Here is a 21,502-nt window from a genome sequence, read left to right as displayed (position 1 = left end):
AGTGATGTATGGATTTCTTTTTTTTTGATAATCACTACCTATCTTCATTTTAATAATCACTACCTATCTTCATTTTAATAATCACTACCTATCTTCATTTTAATAATCATTACCTATCTTCATTTTTATAATCACTACCTATCTTCATTTTGATAATCACTACCTTTCTTCGTTTTGATAATCACTACCTTTCTTCATTTTGATAATCACTACCTATCTTCATTTTGATAATCACTACCTATCTTCATTTTGATAATCACTGCCTATCTTCATTTTCATAATCACTACCTATCTTCATTTTGATAATCACTATCTTCATTTTGATAAACACTACTTGTCTTCATTTTCATAATCACTACATATCTTCATTTTCATAATCACTACCCATAGAGTAATAAATCGAAGAGGTGAAGCTTAGCTCAGATGTACACAATTAATAGATTGGTCGGTTGTGTACATCACGATATGTTCACGTATCTAACGTTGTACACTTGTATATACTAGAGCGATCGTATTTCTAAGGAGTGGTTTAATGTAGTGTATTGTAATTAAAAGAAGTTTATTGAAGTGCATGGACGTGTATTACAATTAAAATAAGTATATTGAAGTGCATGAACGTGTATTACAGTTAAAAGAAGTATATTGAAGTGCATGGACGTGTATTACAGTTAAAATAAGTATATTGAAGTGCATGGACGTTTATTACAGTTAAAAGAAGTATATTGAAGTGCATGGACGTGTATTACAGTTAAAATAAGTATATTGAAGTGCATGGACGTGTATTACAGTTAAAATAAGTATGTTGAAGTGCATGGACGTGTATTACAGTTAAAATAAGTATATTGAAGTGCATGGACGTGTATTACAGTTAAAATAAGTATATTGAAGTGCACGGAAATGTATTGCAGTTAAAAGAAGTATATTGCAGTGCATGGAAGTGTATTGAAGTTAAAAGAAGTGATTTAGTGAACGGAATTGTATTGCAGTGTAATGAATTTTATTGAAGTGCAGTCAGAAGTGTATTGTAGTGTACAAGAGTAACCTGTAGTGCACAGACTTGTTGTATTGCATTGCACAGAAGTGTATTGTAGTGTACAAGAGTAAACTGTAGTGTACAGACTTGTTGTATTGCATTGCACAGAAGTATATTGTAGTGTACAAGAGTAACCTGTAGTCCACAGACTTGTTGTATTGCATTGCACAGAAGTGTATTGTAGTGTGCAAGAGTAAACTGTAGTGCACAGACTTGTATTGCATAGTATGTACATTGTACACCTGTGCATATGTTGTCTGAGGTCAATGTATTTAATCATCATCAAAGAATGAAAATGTCAGTTAGGAGATCACTCTGCTCAGCTCAGCTACTCCGTCATCAGCATTTAAACATCAGGTACAGGTTTAAGAGGATTACAAGGCTCAAAAAAATCAAAAAGAATATGTGTTATTTTTTCATCAAAGTTAGTTATTCTGTTTAGTCAGTGACTAATAGGTGATTTAGATCTTTTATATAAAATTTGGAATGGAAGATTTAAAACTTTGAATACGGGCTAATTTCAGAAATTAGAATGTAATTTTAATGAATACATATGAAGAAAAATATTACCGCAGTAACAGGGTCAATATACTTCTTTTATTTACAGTTGTACTTCTTTTAATTAAATATAAATGTCTAGGAGTTTATCCACATGTGCTGTGAACAGAAAACAGGCTCCTGTGGAGTTTCACACTAGCTGGAGTTATGCATGTGGTCCTGGGAGTCCTCCTTTACTGGGACTAACTATAGGACAAGCAGTGGATAGGTAGGATATTCTAGTCCTCCTTTACTGGGACTAACTATAGGACAGGCAGTAGATAGGTAGGATATCATAGTCCTCCTTTAATAGGACTAACTATAGGACCGCCAGTGGATAGGTTGGATATAGTCCTCCTTTACTAGAATTAACAATAGGACAAGCAGTAGATAGGTAGGATATTCTAGTCCTCCTTAACTAGGATTAACTATAGGACAAGCAGTGGATAGGTAGGATATTGTCCTCCTTAACTAGGATTACCTATAGAACAAGCAGTGGATAGGTAGGATATTCTAGTCCTCCTTTACTAGGATTAACTATAGGACAAGCAGTGGATAGGTAGGATATTCTAATCCTCCTTAATTAGGATTACCAATAGGACAAGCAGTGGATAGGTAGGATATTATAGTCCTCCTTAACTAGGATTACCTATAGGACAAGCAGTGGATAGGTAGGATATAGTCCTCCTTTAATAGGATTAACTATAGGACAAGCAGTGAATAGGTAGAATATTCTAGTCCTCCTTTACTAGGACTAATGTTAGGACATGCAGTAAAGGTAGGATATTAAAGTCCTCCTTTACTAGGAATAACTATAGTACAAGCAGTAGATATTTAGGATATTATATTCCTCCTTTACTAGGACTAACTATAGGACAATCAGCAGATATTTAGGATACTATATTCCTCCTTTACTAGGAATAACTATAGTACCTAAGCAGTATAGGTAGGATATTTTCCTCCTTTACTAGGACTAACTATAGGACAAACAAGCAGTATAGCTAGGATATAAAGAAGATGGAGATTTGCATGTGATCCTGGCAGTCCATCTGTACTAGACTTACTAGGACTATTAAAATAATAAGTTATTTTTCTTTATCTGTTAATCATTTTCTTTCTCAAATCATGAACATAAATCTATTTTTAATTTTTGATTTTTTTAGTTAATTAAACCAATCTTGTCTTGTCTTGTTAATAAAACTCAATCTTGTCTTGTCTTGTTAATAAAAACCAATCTTGTCTTGTCTTGTTAATAAAAACCAATCTTGTCTTGTCTTGTTAATAAAGCTCAATCTTGTCTTGTCTTGTTAATAAAGCTCAATCTTGTCTTGTCTTGTTAATAAAACTCATTCTTGTCTTGTCTTGCTAATAAAACTCAATCTTGTCTTGTCTTGTTAATAAAACTCAATCTTGTCTTGTCTTGTTAATAAAGCTCAATCTTGTCTTGTCTTGTTAATAAAACTCAATCTTGTCTTGTCTTGTTAATAAAGCTCAATCTTGTCTTGTCTTGTTAATAAAGCTCAATCTTGTCTTGTCTTGTTAATAAAGCTCAATCTTGTCTTGTCTTGTTAATAAAACTCAATCTTGTCTTGTAACAATAATATTTTACATTAAGCCAATTATAAAATTGTTTTCTAGTTTTAAAGGGAATGTTCTCGTAATTTCAAGTGAACCTCGTCAAGAGAAACATACACAATCGATTCACAACGGTATCCATGAACATTTAATATGATCATTTATGTGGAAGATTAACCCATTTCCATAAAAATATTTATAATTTCTCTTTTCAATATTCGCAAAAGGAACCAAAAATAACCAAATACAAACAAACAACATTAATACTTACAATGATAAGCAGAAAACTGTAGACTAAGAAGACGATATTAAATCAATATTGAAGTGCATTTGATGTTGTTTCAAAGAAAATAGAAAGTTATTAAATGTCTTATTAAGTAAAATGGGTCTGTTTACACTGCACAATTGCTGTGCCTCATGTTCCTTGCACTATTTAAAGTAAGACAAATAGACTTCCTACTCCAGAGTTTTCTGTTTATCACTGTATAGATTCATTAATTCATTAATTCATTAATTCATGCTTGTTCAGAAAAAGTTTTGAAGGGTATCGTTGTGAATCGTAAATGCTACTGATCACTTGAAAAAACGCACACAATCCCTTTAATTTTAGATATAGGTTAAAACAATTATTTTATAATTGAATTCTTGAAAACATTTTTTGCAGTTAATTCCCCTGTTTTAGATTGAAATGAAGTTTACTTAAGATTAGATTAGTTTTGTATTTGAAATTTGCTACTGCGAAGAAAATACATAAAAAACGTCAAGATCAACAGAATCAAATTTGTGCACCAAAATATTGAAAACTTATTTGAAAAAAAGAGTGCTTAATTTTGCAGTTTTCAAAATTCTTACAAAAGTGAAATGTTTATATTTTTATTTAATTAGATCTGAGAGCATGTACGGGGACAGGGAGGCTGTTGTAGATATTGCACAGGTAGAATACTGTACACTATACACTGTACACTGTATATTGTACACAGTACACCGTACACCACTGAACACTGAATACTGCACTTGTAAACCCGGTACGTTGACGATCTGAACTCGTGCACCAAAAAGCTTACATAAATTCATTATTTTTTAACAATTGTTTTGTTTTCTAATGTGAAGCTAGAATTGCCCACAGTTGCAAACAAGATATAAATTTATTTATTGATACAAACCATAGATAAATAAATAAACATAGATAGCTTATGTACGCAAAATCACCAAGAATTGTACAGTCCGCGAACTCATACTTCTAGGGGTCAAAGTGTACTTCAATGATAATCGGGGTAGTTTGGTGTTTTAATGGACTTCATAATTATTAAACCACTCAGGAGTGAATTTTATTTTGAGAATATCAAATTATTTCACTGAGCAATATATCATATTGACGAGAACTGAAGAAGGACATGAGAAGGACTAAACCAAGGAGAATTGAATACAAGGAGGGGGCAATAGGATTTCCGTACACTTTGCTGTGACGTTTTTGCATTGCTGGAGAGCTAGTTTTTGCGTAACAACAATAATAAAGGCAGCCGATCTAATATAAACAAACAAGAGTTAGTATACGGTGAATCTTCATCTAATGCCAGAGATGCACCAAATGTCTGTTTATCATTTGTGTTATTGTTTACAATCTTTATTACTTGTATTACTTTATTTATGCTACTTCTTTAAAAATAAAATTTGTATACAGTGAAAACCAGAAAACTGTGGAATAGGAAGACGACAATGAAGCAAGATATAATTGTATTTGATGTTATTACAAGAAAAATAGTCTAGTTTGTAATTAAATTACTTATCAAGTGAAATAGGTTTGTTTACACTATACAAATTGCTTTGTTTCATGTTCATTGGACTTTGTAAAGTCATTAGATGAGTCAAAAAACGTCTTTCTATTCCAGAGTTTTCTGCTTCTATCTGTACGCATTTCCTTTTTTCTTTTTTCCTGCAAATTATCTAATTTTCAGGCCAAAAGAAGAACATTTTCAGAAGTAAAAAAAGACATTGACTCCTTAGCTGCAGGGTTTATAGAGGTAAAAATTAAAAAAATCATATTTACAAAACGTATTTAAACCTGAAATTGTCTCTGCCCACTGTACAGTGTAAAGTTTCAATTAATATCTTCATTCATAAAAAATCTTTGAAACTTGGAAAATTATCATAAAAAGGTTTCCTTATTAAACTAAAAATTTCTTTATCCTGGTATTCAATAAACTTAAAAACGGCTGAACCAATCGGGCCCAAATATTGCAGTGTGGGGACCTCACAAGACCCCGTGGAAGGTTAATGACTGATAAAAAATTTAAAAAAATAGCTTCCAACAAAACTCGATTTTATTAAATTTTGAAAATCCACGAAATTTTTCTATAATATCTATAACGAACTTTTTTGTTTGTTTTTGTTATGTTAACTTAATTCAAGTGACCCTTTATTTGGGTAAAAATAAGTAAATTTTAAAAATCGTTAGATTTTTAAAGCAGCATAAAGTTCTAAATTTGCTTTCACTTCCAAACCAAACCAAAATTGGAATAATCAGTTTTCAGCTTTTTAGACAGGATACAAAGGATACATTTAATTATTAATTTTCTAAATTTTGTTACATGTTTTGTTACAGCTTGGACTGGAACCTGGAGATCGGCTTGGAATTTGGGGTCAAAACACTTTAGAATGGTATACAACACAGGTACTAGGGCCTCTCAGCAAAGTAATCTACTCTAGGATTCCACATAACAGAAATTAACTCTTGGGCCCCATAGCAAAAACGATCAATTCTATAGCCCCACAGAAAAAAAATAATCAACTCATAAGACCCCAAAGCAAAAAAAAATTCTCTAGGGCCCCACAGTAGCAATAATCAATTCTAGGTTCACACTACAAAAAATAATCCGCTCCCAGGACCCCCAAGTATTAAGTGTTGTTTGAATAGTTTTCACTCCCAGGGCCCCCGAATATTAAGTGTTGTTTGAATAGTTTTCACTCCCAGGGCCCCCGAGTATTAAGTGTTGTTTGACTAGTTTTCACTCCCAGGGCCCCCGAGTATTAAGTGTTGTTTGCATAGTTTTCACTCCCAGGGCCCCCGAATATTAAGTGTTGTTTGAATAGTTTTCACTCCCAGGGCCCCCGAGTATTAAGTGTTGTTTGTCTAGTTTTCAATCCCAGGGCCCCCGAGTATTAAGTGTTGTTTGTATAGTTTGCAGCTGCTAAGGCTGGGTTGGTTCTTGTGAATATAAATCCTGCCTACCAAGCAAGCGAGCTCAAATATTGCTTAAACAAGGTAAAGAAAAATATAACAACTTCTATTAATATTTATTTTTAAATTTTAAATGGCAACATTAATTCAAATGATATACTTTAATAAATCTTGAATGGGGGTGAAGTTCCGATTTAAGAAAAGTATAGACTCCCCCCCCCAAAAAAAAAAAAAAAATATATCTAAAACTGTGAAAATAAGAAAACCTTCAGTTTATATGCTAATTTAGAATTTTAAACAATATATTATTTATTTTTTATCATTTTCATTATTGTAGGTTCAGGTCAAAGCTCTTCTATGCAACGAAACTTTTAAAACTCAGGTAGTATTAGTTCCAAACTATGGGAATATATGTAGTTCCAAACTATGGGAATATATGTAGTTCCAAACTATGGGATATATATTTAGTTCCAAACTATGGGAATATATGTAGTTCCAAACTATGGGAATATATGTAGTTTCAAACTATGGGAATATATGTAGTTCCAAACTATGGGAATATATGTAGTTCCAAACTATAGGGAATAGATATAGTTCCAAACTATGGGAATATTTGTAGTTACAAACTATGGGAATATATGGAGTTCCAAACTATGGGAATATATGTAGTTCCAAACTATGGGAATTTATGTAGTTCCGAACTATGGTAATATATGGAGTTCCAAACTATGGGAATAAATGTAGTTCCAAACTATGGGAATATATGTAGTTACAAACTTAATGTTTCGTTTTGTTGAAAAATGTATCACAAGGAAAAGCAGAGAAAGTTTACATAAATTTTAAGATAAACTTGACACTTTGCTGGAATAAAATACTTTTGTTAGAAATTTTCTGTGTATTTAATGTTGTTATAAAGCAAATAGTTTCACCAGTATAGATTAAAATTCAACTTGTTATATGTACACTGGACAATCATTTTCATTGTACTAGTTAAATTCATAAATTGAGTCTAACGTACAGTCGTCTTCCTATTTCACAGTTTTATGAGTCTCGCTGGAAGATCTTTTAAATTGAAAGTAACTGTATTTAGGATTACCACACCTTGATAGAGTCTGTATTTAGGATTACCACATCTTAAAATCGTCTGTATATAGAATTACTACAGCTTGATAGGGTCTGTATTTAGGATTACCACACCTTTATAGGATCTGTATTTATGATTACCACAGCTTAATAGAATCTGTATTTGGGATTACCACAGCTTGATAGGATCTGTATTTAGGATTACCACAGCTTGATAGGGTCTGTATTTAGGATTACCACGGATTAAAGGCGTCTGTATTTAGAATTACTACAGCTTGATAGGATCTGTATTTAGGATTACCACAGCTTGATAGGATCTGTGTTTAGGATTACCACAGCTTAATAGAATCTGTATTTAGGATTATCACAGCTTAATAGGATCTGTATTTGGGATAACCACAGCTTGATAGGGTCTATATTTAGGATTACAACAGCTTAAAAGCGTCTGTATTAAGGATTGCCACACCTTGATAGGATCTGTATTTAGGATCACCACAGTTTAAAAGGATCTGTATTTAGGATTACTACTGCTTGATAGAATCTACATTTAGGATTTCTAGACCTTGATAGAATCTGCATTTTGGATTACCACAGCTCATAGGATCTGTATTTAGGATTACCACAGCTTGATAGGATCTGTATTTTGGATTACCACAGCTTAACAGGATCTGTATTTAGCATTACCACAGCTTGATTGGATCTGTATTTAGGATTACCATAGCTAGATAGAATCTGTATTTAGGATTACCACAGCTTGAAAGGATCTGTATCTATGATTACCACAGCTTGATAGGGTTTGTATTTTATAGGATTACCACAGCTTGATAGGGTCTGTATTTAGGATTACCACAGCTTAATAGGATCTGTATTTAGGATTTCCACAGCGTAATAGGATCTGTATTTAGGATTACCACAGCTTAATAAGATCTGTTATACCTGAACTAGAAACTTCAACGCCAGGAGGAATATCAAGTGACCAGGGATACATACACTCAATCAATTAATCAATGAATTATTAAACTTATTTTAATGTTATTAAAGTCGTTTTTTTTTGATTGACTAATGGAAAAATCTCCAGGGATTTTTTGATGGCCTGCAATTGTCTTTTTTAATGACAAACCACTTTTTCATCCTGGTTTAGTGAACCCATATTAGAATTATAAAGGAAAACAACTCAACATAAAGATACTTAAAATCTGTCTCATAGTTTATTCAGTGATAACAATTCTTTATACTATGTAAATTAATTAAAATCAACCTTAAAGCTCATTTTTTTTTAAATACTGTATGAATTAATTCAAAATCAATATATTAACAAAAAAATTTCGATCAGTTCCTAAAGTAGTTAAAGTATTTAGCCAAACCATTAATTTAAAATTTGTTCTGTTTTCTTTAGAAAGTTATTTAACACTGTTTGAGAAAGCTTGCTTGCAACCGTTTGATTTTTCAATTTGAAAGTGTATACATGAATCTATAGGTTCCCAGCCTCAAGCATGTTATTATCATAACTGATTCTTATAAAAGGTAAATCATTTTCCATCCAATCAATCTATCGATCAATCGTTCAATCATTTAACCGACCAAGAAAACAATCAACAAACCATCCAAAGAATAAAACAATCGATCATTCAATCAATTATCCAACCGTTCAAACATTAACTAACCAATCGGTCAACCAATCAACTGTTCAACAAATTGACAAACCATGTTATTCAATCCACCAACTCTTCAAACAATAAATCAATTAATCAATCAATCAATTAAAAATCAAACTATATATATCAATCAATCAATAAACCATTCAAACAATAAATCAACAAATCAATCAATCAAACAATAAACCACTCTAACAATAAATCACACAATTAATCATCAATTAAACAATAAACCAACGAATAAATCAATGTACCAACCATTCAAAATAAATCAATTGTTGATCATGATCAACCAATTAAACAAACAATCTTTTAATCTATCAGCCTCAAACATTTAAGCAACTAACCAACCAATCAAACAATCAATCAATACCTCAAACAATTAAGCAACCAATTAATCAATCAATCAATCAATCAATACTTCAAACAATTAAGCAACCAATTAACCAATCAATCAATCAATCAATACTTCAAACAATTAAGCAAGGAACCAACCAACTAATCAATTAATCGATGAATACTTCAAACAATTAAGCAACCAAAAATAAACTGATAAATAAAAAGCAAACCAGCTGATAGATCATTCAATCATTCAATCAATTATCAAATTATCTATTTATTTAATTTTGAATTAATTAAAAAATTTATTTTGTTTCAAGTGGTTCCCACAAGTACAAAGACGTACAAACTGGTGCTGGATCAGAGTCATTGAAAAAGGTAAAAAATACTGACTTTAAATTCAAGAAAGTTTTAGGAAAGGAACTGAGATCTTGCCACTAAGTTCTAATCTCTATATCTTTGCAGCTTGATGCTGGAAACCTTTGATATTTCGAACTAATATTTGTTGATCCGACAGAATTCATAGTTTGAAGTATCTAAGGTCAAAAATATCGGTTTGCAAAGATATAGGGATTAGAAAATCAGAGTTTGTGGCTAGAACTTAATTACTTTTTCTTTTTTCTACGAAAAACTTCAATAAAAAATAAAAAAATCAAGATATTACTTTTTTGACATGCGCACAAAAGAGCAGAATATCGTAGTTTTCAATATTGTACAATTTTTAAAAAAAGTTTAAGGGAAGCACATGCAACCATATTTCTTGGGGTTAGGCAATACTCTATAAAAATAATTCCAGCCAAACCGGATCAGCTGTTTTAGTGTTTATACTGAGGGAAAACAAGCAAAAATCCAGTCAAACCAAATTTATTTAGTTTCATTTCGGAAACCAATCTTTGTCTGGAAAATAAATACGTATAAATATTTTCAGGACTTATTCTTTTTAATGTCAGGTGGATTTATTGTCAAGAATTGTAAAGATGGATTCTCCAGCAAATATTCAGTTTACTTCAGGAACAACAGGTTCGGGTTGGGTTAGATTTATAACGGTATCGTTTAACATATTGTCCAATCAAGAAGGAATGAGATATAGCAATGTTTATCTTTAAACATATTGTCCAATCAAGAACAAATGAGATATAGCAATGGTTATCTTTAAACATATTGTCCAATCAAGAAGGAATGAGATATAGCAATGTTTATCTTTAAACATATTGTCCAATCACGAAGGAATGAGATATAGCAATGTTTATCTTTAAACATATTGCCCAATCAAGAACAAATGAGATATATCAATGTTTATCTTTAAACATATTGTCCAATCAAGAAGGAATGAGATATAGCAATGTTTATCTTTAAACATATTGTCCAAGCAAGAAGGAATGAGATATAGCAATGTTTATCTTTAAACATATTGTCCAAGCAAGAAGGAATGAGATATAGCAATGTTTATCTTTAAACATATTGTCCAATCAAGAAGGAATGAGATATATCAATGGTTATCTTTAAACATATTGTCCAATCAAGAAGGAATGAGATATAGCAATGTTTATCTTTAAACATATTGTCCAATCAAGAAGGAATGAGATATAGCAATGTTTATCTTTTAAAAAAATTGTAGTTTTTCTACAAAAGTAACTTTTCTGTTGTATAGAGGTAACTTGAAATTTCAAAGACAGTCCCTTTAAAAAATTAATCAATTAAAGTAAATACCCCTCCAAAGGATGGGGGGGAGGAGGAGGGACGAGGAAGGGGCTAATCAAGGTGCGAACGAAGTAACTTTATGATATTTAAACTGTTATTCCCTTGTGTATAATTATTCACACCAAACACTTTAAAAGTCCAATCATTATCCTTGATGACATAAGTATTTTGTAGCCCCCTACTCCTACTCCTACTCCCTACCCCCTTCTATATTTTGTGCCCCACCCCCCTCCTCTAGACAGATTTTTTTGAGACTTTAATTAATTTATAATATCTTACAATGGGACTCATAAAACTATTGAATCGGAAGAGGACTTTTAGACCTAAATTATTATTTGAACTGTCCAATGAACAAACTTATCAACTGTGCAGTGTACACAGGTCCATTTTAATTAATACGTTTTTTTAAAGCTACTTCAAAAAATATTTGAGAGCATAAAGTAAAAATATCGTTTTTCTATTCCAAAGTTTTATTGAAAACTACCAAACCGAAAAATAGTGATTAATTCATCCCTTTTTTAAACTAAAGGGATCCAACTCCATTTTCTATTTAGGGAACCCGAAGGGTGTTACATTGTCTCATCACAATATTGTTAACAACGCTTTTCAAATTGGCAACAGAATAGGATATGGGAATAAGGTAGATATGTTCATTATCTATAGAAATCTAAAATTCTAGATATCTTTAATATTATATTTTCAGATAAAATAACAAACAAAGCTTATTTCAATTATCAATAATCAAAATTAAAAGTAAGTTTAATTTTCTTGCTGGCATTTTTTTTTAAATTATTTCTTTCCAGGAACATGTAATTAAAAAATCAAAAAAAAATTTCAGGCACATCGCATCTGTGTTTCAGTTCCTTTATATCATTGCTTCGGAAATGTAGCAGGATCCATGGGGTAAATAAATATATATAAATATATATATATATGCTAGGCTTACAATGCGCTTCGCGTCCATCTTCTATTTCAATTGTGAACATTTTCTCATTGTATAAATTGTAAAACAAAAACAAATAAAAGCTGATTTTATAACAATAATTCGTGGACTTCTAGAATTTCATAAAAATTGAATTTTGTTGGAGGCTAATTTTTTGAATTTTAATTATCCATAAACCTTTCCTGAGGTCACGCGAGGTCCGACAAAAAATTGGGCCCGATCGGTTTAGCCGTTTTGTCGTTTATTGGACACAAACAAACAGACAAACAAACACCCAGAAAAGCAAATATAGTCCAGTCCAGTCCAGTCCAGTCCAGTCCAGTCCAGTCCAGTCCAGTCCAGTCCAGTCTAGTCCCCAGTCCAGTCCAGTCCATTCCAGTAACAATCTTTTAAAATTGTCAAAGAATATTTTGTAACCCTTTTTTTAGTGGTATGTTGTATGGAGCAACTAACGTGTACCCTGCCCCTAGTTTTAATGGACTTGAATGTGCAAAGGAAAAATATCATAATAATGAAAAAACGCTAAATTTTTTAACTGGAATATTAAATTCATTTCAATTGAGACTTCATTGTTAGAGTGACATTTTTATTCTTAACGGTAGGTACCTTGAACACCTTAATCTTAGCAAAAATTAGGAAGATATTTTCATTTTCTGTAAATGTGTTGGTTTATAAAAATTCCCCGTTTCGATCTTCTGTTGTAAAAATCGTCAATTCACTGTTCATAAAAACGCAGGCTTCAAAGATACAATTCCACTAATCAGAGCTGAAAACTTTAGAATTGGATATCCTTAATCCCAATCGGTTAATTAATCTGGAGATTGGTAATAAGAGGAGAACAAGCGTTATTTAATCTGGAGATTATGAAAAAGAGGAGATGATATCCACCATTCAAAAGTTCCCAGCTCACTTTCTATAATATAACTGTTTACAAAATTAGCTTTTTTTAATAAAATTTTTATCAATAGATATTTTTTTCTAATTTGAATTAGCGATGTTTAAATTTTCTCTTTGTTTTCAATGTTAATATGATCCAGGCTATAGAATCAGAAAAGTACGTACTAGTATTTATGATTATGATTATGATTATGATTATTATTATGATTATGATTATGACCCAGGCAATAGAATCAGAAAAGTGCACAAGTATTTATGGAACCCCGACAATGTTTGTTGATATACTCGCTAGTGCTCGTCAAATTAAACCTGATGTTAGGTAAGAAGAAAAAGCTGAGAAACCTTTTTTACAAACAAAATTATAACACTTTATTTTTTTACAATTTTTAAAATCATTAATGATTTAAGAAAACCTTGAAATTTACTATGAACTTATTTGCTGGTTAAAAACAGAATTACTAAAATCAATCGTCAATTTAATGCAAAAAATCAAAAAAGTTTTCAAAATTTGTTTTTATTTTTATTTTTATTTAAAAAATGTATTAATTTAGTCGGGTAGAGACTGGAATAATGGCTGGAGCTCCCTGTCCTAAGGAATTATGTAAGGTATTGTATTTGTTTACAATCAAGCTAACTTCCTCACTCTTGGAGGAGTTGCGATCCAGGTAGGAAAAGTTGTGCCAGCAACCCTGCATAAAACTGATATGAATGATAAGTAAAAAATTTATAACACGTAAAAATAATAGGTAATTTTATGAAATGTGTGTGTGTGTACTTGTAAGTTGTACTGATCTAATGATCTTTAATGATCTTTACATAGCTAGAAAGCTTTTTGCACATGAAAGTTTAAATCTTATTTTCATTTGAATTGAAAAAGTTCTTCTAGAAATATCCTAATATTTGTAAAATAAAACTAAAAAGCTATAGCAATAATACGGTGCTATAATATATATCTAATTAAAAGTTTTAACACGGCTTTATTGAATTTTTACACTAAAGTGAGCATGAATGATAACGTACACAATAATGTAATATTTCCTAGAATGTTGTAAATGAGTTGAATATGAAAGATTTTGTTGTCTGCTATGGGATGACAGAAACTAGCCCTGTTACATTCCAGGTAACGATAATATCAATATAAATAATAATCAAAATAACAACTATAAAAAATAATAATAGTACTGTGAGAACCAGAAAACTCTAAAATAGGAAGTCAATTTTTAAATTCAAGGTTTGACTAAGCAAATCCAAAGAAAGAGAAACGCAGAAATTGTGCAGTGTAGAAAAACTCATTTCACTTAATACGTCATTTGATAACTTACTATTAAAGCTATTTGCTTTGTAGAGCTACATCAAGTAACATCAAGTATTGCTTAAATGTCTTCTGTTAATAATAATGATAATAATATTAAAAATACCAATAATAATTTTAATAATAATTTTAATAATAATAGTTATAATATAATGAAAAATAATAATACTAATAACAATCATAATAATAATTAATAATAACAATAATAATAATAATTATTATTATGTGAGGGTTTCTGTTCTGATGATATGGAAAAAAAGACTGGTACTATTGGGTTTCCTTCAAACCATGTTGAGGTTAGTAACTAAATATTTAGTTTCATTCATGGCTAAGAGTGAAAAAATCTAGAAAAAATTTAAGTAAGATTATTTGTTTGTTTATATTGTTAAAAATTCATTCTTCTTATCCATCGGTTCAGAATTCTGCTAATTGCTGTTTCTTTTTCAATGCTGTCTGATATTTCTTGTTTGTTGCAAAGAAGATTAGCTCAATATATATTTTAGCAGGTTTGTAGATTGTTGAATGTTGATGACTATGCTAAATATAGATCTATATACACGTAATTAATGTTTACTACTCTGTTGAAGGGTGAGGCAAGAAAAACGAACACTGCACCAACCGTAGAATTTTGAAAATTTTGAAGGACCCAAATGTCAGAATCTCCACTTATAAATAATGAAAAATGTGATAAAAGGAGTTTTGGCTAGGATTAGATTATCAACAGTTGGAGTCTTGAAACTGATGTGTAAGAACATTTTGGGCAGTACTTGTAAATTATACCTGTACTCGATGCTTCTCCACATTATGAAGATCTGTGGTTGATGGATATTAACATGTTTCCCATGGGTTGTAGGTTTTACTTAAAAACTGGGTCACCAGACCTGTTTCTAAGGAGTGCAAGTCGAGCTTTTCCATAGCAAGTCTAGACCCAGAGAGGTAGAAAACCCCTAGGCTCTCCAGGGCAATACAGCGTTGACCAGGGAGTAAGGAATAGAAGAGAGATAAAACTGACGCGGTTCACCCTACCATATGATTATACATGCTTTGCAGACGGTACTCCATATGTATATGAAATATTCAGAACAGGTAATTGTATACGTGGTAATTGTAAATCAGACAAATATTTCTTATTCAAATGGAGTACCTGTCTGCAAAGCATGTATAATCATATGGTTTGGCGAACCGCGTCAGTTATTTCTTCCTTCTATTTCTTACTCCCTGGCGTTGACAGATGAATGCAGGCATTTCGATCTTGTTGATTATCTTGTTATGTGTGTACTGTGTTCGTTTAACTTGGGTTTGACATTTTTCTCTGTCTCCCTGTACTCCTAGTTACTGAGTCTTGTACGTTTAGTTTAGTGACCAAATGTTTAATTTCATTTATGGCATAAAGAAAAAATATCTTTAAAGATATAGTTTTTTTTTGCGTTTGTTTAATTGTTTTTCAAGCAGGTTTGGTAAAAAGTTGTTTTTGTGAATTTAATGTCTAAATATTTCTGAAAGTTTACTTTTCTATTAAATGTTTAGTTTACAATTGAGGAAAGGTATTCTGTTGAAAATATGTATTCATACTCTTGATGTTTATTGTTTATTGTTTGAATGTGGACCAAACCTCTCTCAAAAATAAATCCGTTGAGTGGATTCCCAAATATTTACTTTGTGTATTATATAAACACTTTTTTGCTTTTTTGTTTCCTACTGTTGTATATTTTAGTCTTGAGAAGAAGTGTACATTGTTTTAAAAGACACAAGAAAATTTTTCAGATTTTCGGGAGGGGGGGGGGGTTTAAACAACCTTTAATTATACGAATAAAAACTAGTTTAGACCAAGAACATTATCAAGTATTTATTATTTATACTGAAGGCACCTTTTTTAAAGTAAAATACTATTTTCTTATTTCTGAAATAAACTTGAAATGCGGTTTTTTTGGTTTGAAATATACTGTCGTTTATTTAAGTATGCTTATAGTTGAGACACAAAAAAATAGTTTATGATGTTTTAGGTCAATCCTTTTTAATTATAAGAATTTAACGATTGCTTCGTGTTTATTTTGCTTGTACAATCTTTGTGAGTAAAAAATAAAATTTCGAAAAAATTGTAATTTTGTAATTATATATTGTTAGGTTGCAGTAATGGACTCTGATGGTAAAATAGTTCCTGTAGGTCAGTCTGGAGAACTGTGCACCAGAGGTAGGAATAATTAGTTCATTTTCTCACCAACAGATGTCTCCTATGACACTCTCTGCTTAAGTTTATGTCACAGACATCATAACATTGTAAACCTTTATCATTAAAAATGTATACATAAAATTTAATAAAAAAGCCAAAGAGAAAAAGTTTATTTTAGACTTATGAAAAAAACTAAATATAATTAAAAATACTTCAACTGTGTTTTCTACCCATTTATCAATTTAAATGTTCCATCAATGATTCACTACAGTAACCATGGACCATTTTCTTGTCTGTCTTGGTTGAAGAAATCCAAGAACACTTGACCAGACAGTAAGAGAAGGTCATAACTGGTACGACTCAATGCCCTCGTAGCTGCCTAGTTTTAATTTTCAAGCACTAGTAGGAGAATTGATTACATACCTAGAACTTCAAAAAAATAAGGCCAACATCACTCCTGTATGCCGAGTCCATTAGCGCATGATCCAATCAGGGTTCAATCATGTGTTTATTGTCTATTCTAAACCAATCAAAATAGTATAGCGGTAACATCTATCTTTCTATCTATCTCATTATCCAATCAAAGTTATGAATCCTTCAATCGGCGCTATCAGTAAATGGAAATATTAACTTCTACTGAAACTATAGTGATATTATTGCAAAGATGGCAATGCCCGATTTACAATGGTACTCTCGACACTTTGATTTAAAAGTGTTCAATTCTGATAATCAATACAAATATAATATTAATATTTAATTCATACCTTATCAGACAAAGCTTTGATGGTACCGTTGTGAATCAAGAATACCATCTTATTATACAGAGTCACTTGAAATCACGCTTACAGTCCCTTTAAAATAATATTTATATAATCCATTTAAGGTTACTCTACCATGCTCGGGTATTGGGAGGACAAGGAGAAAACAGAAGAGTCCATCACTCCTGATAGATGGTTCCATACAGGGTATATTTGATCTAGCTGGACATAGTTCAACTAACTCTCTTTATTAATACATAAGTTTCCAACTTTGACCTTCGGTGCAGAGCGTTTTAAAATTAACAAGCTGTATCAAGTGATAAAGATGTACAGCTGGACCGAACTTAATGAATTTGAGATAGGTCCCTAAACTGCCTACCTCTGGTTCAAATCCTGAATCACTGATTCAAATCCTGAATCACTGATTCAAATCCTGAATCACTGATTCAAATCCTGAATCACTGATTCAAATCCTGAATCACCGATTCAAATCCTGAATCACCGATTCAAATCCTGAATCACCGATTCAAATCCTGAATCACCGATTCAAATCCTGAATCACTGATTCAAATCCTGAATCACTGATTCAAATCCTGAATCACCAATTCAAATCCTGAATCACCGATTCAAATCCTGAATCACCGATTCAATTCCAGAATCACCAGTTCAAATCCTGAATCATCGATTCAAATCCTGAATCAACGATTCAAATCCTGAATTACTGATTGAAATTCTGAATCACCGATTCAAATCAAGAATTACCGATTCAAAGTTAAAGATTCATTAGGTTTCAAATAGGTGATTAATGATTTTAACCGGTGTAGGTATTTAGCGATATCTCCTGTTTAAATTCGGTTCCAGTGTATAACTTCTCAAGGGATATTACTGTAACGGATAAGAATGGATATTAATTATATTGTTATTTACAGGGATATTACTGTAATGGATTAGAATGGATTTTAACTATATTGTTATTTACAGGGATATTGCTGTAATGGATAAGAATGGATTTTAATTATATTGTTATTTGCAGGGATATTGCTGTAATGGATAAGAATGGATATTAATTATATTATTATATCCAGGGATATTGCTGTAATGGATAAGAATAGATATTGATTATATTATTATATCCAGGGATATTGCTGTAATGGATAAGAATGGATATTAATTATATTGTTATTTGCAGGGATATTGCTGTAATGGATAAGAATGGATATTGATTATATTATTATATCCAGGGATATTGCTGTAATGGATAAGAATGGATATTAATTATATTGTTATTTGCAGGGATATTGCTGTAATGGATAAGAATGGATATGGACAGATTGTCGGACGAATGAAAGATATGATTATCCGAGGTGGAGAAAATATTTATCCAAGGTTAGTTCTTTAACAGTTGTTCCTCATTTTAAATTTGAAAGTTAATTAATTTTTTGCAAATACATATATTTGCAACCTGTTAGTTAAACTTTTGATATTTCAAACTTAGACTTTTTGGTTTAACAGAATTCATTTGAATAGAGCTCTATACGTTTGAAGGGAATGAAACCCTTGAAAGATGAAATGACATGAAATCGTGTTCTTTGTTCCTTAAATATTTTCCTTTTTAACAAGAATTGACAGGTTTTAATTTGCTGACATTTCTAATTAGCTTTTCATTCGGTTTTACGAACCAAAGACGTAAATAGGAAGTTCTTTAGAAATTGAAAGAAATTGTTGCAATTAAAAATAACAAGTTGTTTCTGTCATTGCTTCAACAAAATTCTAGGAAACAAAGTTGTAAAAAATAATTTTTTAAATATTTTGTTTAAGAGAAATCGAGGAGTTTTTGCACACACATCCACACATACAGGAAGCACAGGTCTAAACAATTCTTTAATTGATAAAAAAAAACAAAGAATTGAAGTAATAAAAAATATTTTTATTTTCTTTTTCAGATGTAGAATATTTTTTATTTGTAAATATTCATATGCGGTCGGCGTTTATATCAATACAATGAAAATGGTTTTTCTTTTAAGGTTTTGATTTCTAACGAGATTTTTTCAAATTATGAGTTTACAACTAATTTTATTTTGAATAATCTTTTTTTTGTTTATTTTCCTGTGATTTTTAACAATTTTTTTAAATTTTTTTTTTATCGATTTTGATGGTTATTACATCGTTAGAACTGACATGGGTCAACCCAGACCGAAATATATTTTAAATAATGTGGAACTAATATCTATTTTTTTTACTCTACATAGGTTAGTTCCATCATCAACACCGAATTTTAAATTGAGTTTACAATAGTCATTAAAATAATCTCCTTGTTTCCATTTTTGTGTGTATCCAAGCTGGCTGTTGGAAAGCTTGGAAAAGATCAAAATTGAAGTAAAATTTCGTCTTCGTTGTATTGATATATACGACGATGACTGTATTTTCCAGGTATTCGGTATAGCTGATGAGCGGCTGGGAGAGGAGCTGGTGGCTTGGATCAAAGAAATCCCGGGCTCCAACCTAAACTCTCAAGATATTAAACAGTTCTGCAAGGGAAAGGTGACAATGTTCATGAACTACGTAATATATAGACTGGGAAACTGTTACTGAAAAACCCCCTTCGGAAAAACTTAATCAAGAAACAATTTGCTTTTGATGTGTTTTAATAGTTAAATGTTGACTTCTGTACTTTCTGAAAATTAAGCCTCAAAACCATTCAATTAGACAATTCAAAAAGTTCCAGTCATTTGTGTATTCTTATATCTTTGTGTCCTGAGCTGAGAACTCTTGTATTGTGTATATCAAGATATATCGAGATGTTTGATTTAGATCTTATGTTAATAGACAGATCAATTGAACCAAGCAAATTCTGAATTATTTCAAAAGGACCTACTGCGGATATCTAGATCAAGGGATTGGGATTATGGGTAAATAGCACGAAAGTTCTCATGTCTGGTGTCGTATACTTTCAATAGTCTAAAACATATCTATTGTAAGCTCGATTACTATCCCCGTTTAAAATATCAATGGTGTGCAATCATAAAAAGGATTATAAATTAGAATTTAAAGCAAATAACAGCTAGTTCATTTCTTAAAAACTATTAAAAGACAAGTATTCTATTTGAAGAATATTAAATCAATATTTTTTTTTAGTTGGCTCACTTCAAAATCCCTCGCTACATTGAGCTTGTTGAATCATTTCCTACAACTATCACTGGCAAAATACAGAAATTTGTCATGAAAGATATTCAAGAAAAGAAATTAGCAGGCAAATAAAGAAGATACAGGCAAATAAAGAAGATACAGAGAAATAAAGAAGACAGAGGGAAATCAAGAAGAACTATACAATAATTTAAAAAGTATTAACTATAAAATAAATATGAAAAGCCAACAGGGAAATAAATAATGGCAAAAGATACAATAGTTTAATTTTCTTCTATGTCTTGTCAAAATATTTCAAATTTGTTTCTATTCGTTTTCTTATATACTCCTAATTAATAAATTAAATAATTTTTTGTATATTATTCTTTATACTTTTCAATATATATATATATATAGTCAAAATGTTAATTTTAGGAACAGAGATAGTCCAATTTTTTCTAGAGCATAGAGTCAGAAAATTAATTATTAATATTTTTTGTAAAATTTTAAAATTATTGAACAAAATAAAAAGACTAAGGAGGTATTTGAACGATCACTATACCAAGAATAGCTGTTTTAGTTTTTCTTAACTTTCTTACAAAATCGTTTAAGATAATTCTTGAACATAGTTTTGATTAAGTCGGTTTACAACTGTAGATGATAAAACCCAACTTTTTATCAAAATTGATAGATTTAGTTGTTAAGATAAATCTTTTTGCACGTGTTTCTCTTGCAATGCACATGTTTCTCTTGTAATCACTTTTAATTCACTAAAAATTAATTAAAATGTAATCTACAGGGTGACCCACATCATATTGGATTGATTATAGTTCTAAGATTTAAAATTCAGTGATGGTGATGGACCAAACCTCTGTAGAGTTTGCTNGCCCTATTTAAATGGAAGGTTACTTGATATTACAACGATATTTTCTTTCAGTAATAATTTATCGACGTGGCTTGTGTTTTAACATTAAAACAAAATCTCTTATATTGTCAAATAGACTAGACTAGACTAGTCTAGACTAGACTAGACTAGACTAGACTAGACTAGACTAGACTAGACTAGACTAGACTAGACTAGACCACTTCAGACTAGACAAAAGGAGAAAGTAAAATTTATGCGACATTACGTGTAGGACTTAGTGACCTCGTAGATCCTTTAGTTTTTCTGCAAATGTATGTGGCGTACAATATTACC

General features: G+C 30.9%; 1 protein-coding gene across 2 annotated transcripts; it reads left to right on the top strand.

Moving 5' to 3' along the window:
- The first annotated feature begins 1,140 nt into the window (after positions 1-1,140).
- On the top strand, positions 1,141-20,678 carry LOC111696455 (acyl-CoA synthetase family member 2, mitochondrial). Of its 2 annotated transcripts, XM_023466061.1 has the most exons (24): positions 1,279-1,390; positions 1,674-1,799; positions 4,031-4,079; positions 5,101-5,166; positions 5,748-5,816; positions 6,324-6,407; positions 6,661-6,705; positions 8,312-8,386; positions 8,884-8,930; positions 9,721-9,778; positions 10,351-10,420; positions 11,656-11,741; positions 11,940-12,004; positions 12,473-12,539; positions 13,166-13,260; positions 13,493-13,547; positions 13,984-14,061; positions 14,484-14,549; positions 16,378-16,444; positions 17,307-17,388; positions 18,475-18,567; positions 19,000-19,048; positions 19,612-19,722; positions 20,317-20,678. In XM_023466061.1, exons 1-24 carry the CDS (start codon positions 1,284-1,286, stop codon positions 20,437-20,439), a joined length of 1,833 nt encoding a protein of 610 aa, XP_023321829.1. In that variant the 5' UTR covers positions 1,279-1,283; the 3' UTR covers positions 20,440-20,678. The 2 variants fall into 2 exon arrangements, with proteins under 2 accessions (XP_023321830.1, XP_023321829.1); XM_023466062.1 differs by lacking the exons at positions 18,475-18,567; positions 19,000-19,048; positions 19,612-19,722; positions 20,317-20,678 and adding an exon at positions 18,215-18,263 and having other exon boundaries at positions 1,141-1,390.
- The last annotated feature ends 824 nt before the right edge of the window (positions 20,679-21,502 follow it).

This window comes from Eurytemora carolleeae, unplaced genomic scaffold (assembly GCF_000591075.1).
Source record: "Eurytemora carolleeae unplaced genomic scaffold, Eaff_2.0 scaffold6, whole genome shotgun sequence".
NCBI lineage: Eukaryota > Metazoa > Arthropoda > Copepoda > Calanoida > Temoridae > Eurytemora > Eurytemora carolleeae.
This window is presented reverse-complemented; position numbering and strand designations above follow the sequence as displayed.